We start from the raw sequence: 5,191 nt of genomic DNA, 5'->3' as shown, positions 1-5,191 counted from the left end.
CAACTTGTAATGGAATCTCTTGTCTCAGTCCAGAGACTATAGTGGTGGCAGTGTGGAAATGTGGACTGGATCAGCACATTGAATCAGATATAAGAAGTTAAAAAAGTGCCAGCCCTACGGTTTTAGCCTAGGGAAGACAGTGCATCTAAGGAGGATGTCATTATATCAATTCAAAGCCCACAGACAAAGGCAAATTGGACTGGTTGCCAAATCGGCCCACATGCCATGTTCAACAACGTGAAACAGATCCAACAAAATTAACTAGTAAAGTTCTCAACCTTCAAAGTGTTGAAAAAGGGAAGAAAACGAAAGGTGCCCATGAAACGGACAGGGGATCCGGGAAAAAGAAAAAAAAGAACCATGTTCCAGCTCAGCCGCACACAGAGAATTTTTTTTTTTTTTAGAGACTAAATCAACCCCCCACAATGTTCCACATTCTCGCTGTATATTGAGAACATCTCCCAATGTTAAAAATAATTATGTCATCATCGAGAGAGATATTTCCAATACACACAGGATTGTGCTGTGGGACGTTGTGAGGAACAATAATCTTGTAGGGGGCTGATTTGAACTCTTTTTTCAATACCTATGGATCCAAAATCCAACGGTCACAGCAACACAATCATGAAAACATGTTAGATCCAGGTGGACCCAACTTCAAGAACTTTTTTGTGGCCTTTAATTAATTAATTATACAAGAGGGATAGGATGATTTGAAGATATGCAATTATAATCTCCATTTTTTTTTCTTTCTTTCTTTCTATCGATTTCAGTAATCTTATAAATAATAATTTACTATAATCTATATTATTATAATAACGTGGTGATGGTGGAGATAAGATACAGAAATAATAACAAGGAAGAAAGCCAGGAAAAGGAGGGTGGCGGTGGTGCGCCGCTGCCGCTCCCGAAGATCATCCCGAAGTAATCTGGATCACCTCCTCCCCCACCACCGAAACCACCCGACCCCACTCCGGTGCCGGTGCCGGTGCCGGTGCTGGTCCCACCACCGTTGAAAACCGGGTACGTTATGCTCCCACTGTTGTCCCTGTCCAGTCGTCACCAAAAATAAACAAAAAAGTCACAAAATCACTTAGTCAGCAGCAATCTGTCTTTAACCTAATAACTTTTACTAATTAATTTAGTACACTAGGAACTGCCTCCTTGAGTGTTGAGTCCTCTTATCAGTCTCACTCTACGGCTAGTGACATTGAAAACGAACCGCATTCACAACCCAACTCATGGGCTGGCGCGCAGGTTTACAGGAATACCATGACTCATGTTATCTAAAGTAAAGACATCTCCGTCAATTTCAAATACTCCAGTCTGAGAGCACTCACCCAACATCCAAACAAAACGCAGCTGTAGCCCTAAGCTTCTCCTACAATTCCTTTTTTTTATCTTGTTGAAGTGAACAGAAAACGACTTTTCTTTTTTTTTTATTTTTTTAAGTGTTTTTAGAAAGCACTTCTTTTACATATGAAAGAAGAGAAAAAGCAACAAGAGAAGAATCTGAAAAGCTGAAAGACCAAGACTGCAAAACCCCATTAACAAGGCTTTATGGGTCAGCGGGATTCTGAACCAACGTCCACTGGTTTACCAATGAAGAAATCAAACAATTCCTTACCAAAAAATGAAGAAATAAAACATGCAAAAAAATCTAAAATAAAACAAGCAAAAGAAATGCTATTTTAGGGGTAGTGGCGATTACCCCTTCAACTTTCAAATTCATACAAAGACCCCTTATCTGTTAAAGTTGCGTGATAAAAGAAATCGATTTAATGGAATTTTTATAAAATGGAAATTGCAAAAAAAAGAAAAAAACTTTTACTAAAACTTGGAATTGTAACAAATACAACATCCAATTAATATTAATCAAGCCAGAAACAAATGGAAATCAGGAAAAAAGAAACCGCTATAAAACAAGCCCCAACACTTATTTAAAAAGAAAAAATTATTGGATAAAGGATAGTTTGGGAATTTAAAAAAGTATAAACAATTACATGAGAGGATCTTTTTCAAAATTAAATGAGGAATGTCAAGCAAGGGGATTTCTGTCCGAATCTGAAAGCTTAGGGGGTTTTGTGCAAAAGAAAGTTCAGGGGGTAATGGCAGTATGGCACGTACTAATATGTAATTTACACATTTATTTAAATACCCCTCTTAAGAGACAGTTAAATTGGACGTTAATTTAGTCATCGATGATGAGAAACCGGAAAGTGAACAAAAGAGCAACAAAGGAAAAGACATACCTGGTCCCTCCCAAGACACCGGCGTTCATGGTTAACTGGTCAATCAGCTCAGCCGACTTGGGCTCCACGCTCGTCGCCTTGGCGTACTTCACCCCAAGCCCCTCTCCGGATGGCACGAAGAACGCCCCATTTACCATTAGGTCCCCCTCCGTCCTCCAGTTCCATCTCGTCCACTCACTCTCGTCTGTGTCCACCCGCTTCGTCACCTCCTTCGCGTTCGGGTTCGTCGGCGCCATGTAGCGGTTGCCCTGACTGTTGATGGTGGGGTTGGCGCTGCCTCCGATGGCGTACATCTCCCACTGCGTGAAATCGTTGTTGACGATGTGGATGTATCCATGTCTACACCTCGGCATTCTCTGCACCAGCGCCTCGCCGAAGTGATTGAACGCAATGGTCACTTGCATCCCAGAGTCCAGCATATAGGCATCGTTGTGTCCCAGCAGCATTACCTCATCGTGATGGGAGAAGTAGTTGTTTGATATGGTAATTCCCGTCGAACCCAGAATCGCATCGATTAGACCGTCTGTGCAGTAAGACAGCGAGCAGTGATCGATCCATATCTTCCTCGACCCCGATATGGAGATTCCGTCGCCGTCCGACATCGTCCGCCAGCCGTAATGGGTTGGGCTCGAGCGCACGTTGGCCTTGCCGGAGGGCACGCAGTGGTGAATGTGGATGTTGTGGATGATGATATTGCTAACGTACTGGATGGTGATGCATCCACCACCCACGATGTGGACATTGGCGCCGCGGCCGTCGATGGTCTTGAAGCTGTTCACGATAAGCTCTTGCTTCAGCCTGATTAGCATGCTGCTTGCGAAGATGATCCAGAGGGGCTCGTTTTGGATCACGGCGTGTCGTAGCGTGCCCGGCGTAGGGTTGACTGGGTCGTGGTCGGAAGAATCGGTGACGACATAGATCTTACCCCCCTTCCCGCCAAGCGCGTCTCGGCCGAACCCGATCCCGCAGTCGGCTAACCGTTGGCGGTTCGCTTCCCAGTTGGGGTCGCACCTCCAACAGTCATCGATGGGGTTACCGGTGACGCACGAAAACTGGTCCTTGTTCCAAACCCCAAGCATTTGCCTCCTCGAGACGGACACATTCACTTTCCTGCAAAATCAGACGAAAAAGGAACAACCCAGATTGAAATAAACGACGGAGAAAACAGAGGAAGCAGGGGCAGAGCAGTAGAGAAATAAGAAGCTAAATGTGCATTTGCTGTGCTTTGCTTTGTTACCTCTGTACATCTTGAACAACAGATTCGGGGTCGGGATGTTGATGGGGAAGAGTGAGGTTGAGGGTAGCTCTGACTCTGATAAGAGGAAGAAAGGTGGTTAAGAGACAGATTAGGAGAATGCGGGTGTTAAGAAGCATCTTGATTGATGATTTGAGGAGGGGAAGTTTCATGTATCTGTAAAACCCGCGCTTTCTTCTTGTTGAATGAACCTACGATTTTGGGAATAATGGGTTTCCGTTTTATATATGTAAAATCATAAAAACAGTAATGGCAATAATGTATTACTTTCCTCCTAGGCTTTTTAGATGTTTATCACCAGAGCAAGAAAGGAAGAAAAAGCTAAGACTAAGAGCCGTTGTTGATGTGGACTTGGTGAAATTACGATACAATCGTAGAGAGAATGGCCCAATGGAGAAGAGACTCACATCTCTCTCTCCCTCCCTTGCTTACATTCCTACCGTGCTAGTTAATTTAAATCAAATTCAGAAAGCAATGAATGAACAGGAAGGAGAAAAGTCATTCCAAAAATGTCTTTTAGTTGCTTCTCGTCGGCGTGACTAACTAGATACCAGTAATTCTTTCTCATCTGCCCCATTATTATTATTATTTTTTTTCCTGCGGCTTGCTTGGCCTTTGGACTCTATTATATTCGTTGTGGAATGTATTTGTCATGTCGTTGTTCTTCATTTCTTGTAATAACTAATAAGGCTTTGAATCTCATTTGCTGAACGAGAGAGAGATGATGGCTTAGATGGAAATGGGTGGGTGTGAATCGGAAAGAGAAAAGAAAGGAGTCTGGCTATGGCTGCTTATATATGCTTCGTTGCTTCTGTATCAAAAAATCCAAGTTAATAAGCTATTGCTAAAGCAATCTGATTTGTTCAGCACCAGAGAGGGAGTAGACGAGTAGTCATTTTCCTATCTGTAGGCTACTTTTAACCTTAACTGCATTGCATTTGCTTTTCAATGCACGGCGTCGGCCGCTTTGCTCAACTACCGGCGGCGACAATGTTGTAAAGTTAATTGACTAGGTCATGAAGATTTTTGTAATCAAAAGTTAATAGCTTTTTTATTAATGGTAAGTGCTTCAGCTGTAGGTGAAATACAACTAAAATTATTACTATTGGAAGCGTGTAAACCGTAAACCAGATAAAAAAAAAGGATCTGTTCTTTAACTATTGAAAATTATTTTAAATTGTATTGGTTGAAGTTATACTGTATTATAGTGATTTTGTCTTCTCAGTGCACAAAGCCGAACATTAATCCGTGTTCTCATGTCATGTTGGTGTAAGGGCACTAGAATATATGGGTCGATATGGATACAACATGGTCCGAATCAGACTGAAAAGGTGTTTGATCTACTTTTCAATGTTTACAAATCAGTTTGATCCAAATACCAACTGGCCCGAATGGTTGAACCACTTCATTCATTGATAAACAATTTGTTGCTTGACACAGTTATCACAAAATATACAGATTCCCAAATCAATACTGTAATTAAGCAATCGTTTCTTTCAAATATCAGTTTCTAATCTCCAATCAACAACGGGTAGATCTATAGGACATACACAAACACATACTTCACAAGCAATGCATTTATCAAATTCCAAGTGGATTCGACTGCGGAAACACTCATGGATCAACTCTAACTTGAATAATTTGGGTTAAGTTAGGATCTACCCTTTGTCAACCCAACCGAAAA

General features: G+C 41.9%; 1 protein-coding gene across 1 annotated transcript; it reads right to left on the bottom strand.

The window, feature by feature from the left end:
* Window positions 1–724: 724 nt before the first annotated feature.
* On the bottom strand, window positions 725–4,274 carry LOC104587349 (putative pectate lyase 18). The gene is made up of 3 exons (XM_010244913.3): window positions 3,490–4,274; window positions 2,253–3,362; window positions 725–1,048 (listed from the first exon to the last, which is right to left on the bottom strand). Exons 1-3 carry the CDS (start codon window positions 3,657–3,659, stop codon window positions 811–813), a joined length of 1,518 nt encoding a protein of 505 aa, XP_010243215.1. The 5' UTR covers window positions 3,660–4,274; the 3' UTR covers window positions 725–810.
* Window positions 4,275–5,191: the final 917 nt, after the last annotated feature.

This window comes from Nelumbo nucifera, chromosome 2 (assembly GCF_055504915.1).
Source record: "Nelumbo nucifera cultivar China Antique chromosome 2, China Antique-T2T, whole genome shotgun sequence".
Lineage (NCBI taxonomy): Eukaryota > Viridiplantae > Streptophyta > Magnoliopsida > Proteales > Nelumbonaceae > Nelumbo > Nelumbo nucifera.
This window is presented reverse-complemented; position numbering and strand designations above follow the sequence as displayed.

Excerpts from the sequence above, each read along its gene's own strand:
- LOC104587349 (XM_010244913.3), bottom strand. The coding sequence starts at position 3,659 with ATGAAACTTCCCCTCCTCAAATCATCAATCAAGATGCTTCTTAACACC. Across the intron at positions 3,363-3,489 it reads GTTGTTCAAGATGTACAGAG|GAAAGTGAATGTGTCCGTCT; the intron begins GTAACAAAGCAA and ends CTGATTTTGCAG. Across the intron at positions 1,049-2,252 it reads GGTGTCTTGGGAGGGACCAG|GGACAACAGTGGGAGCATAA; the intron begins GTATGTCTTTTC and ends ACGACTGGACAG.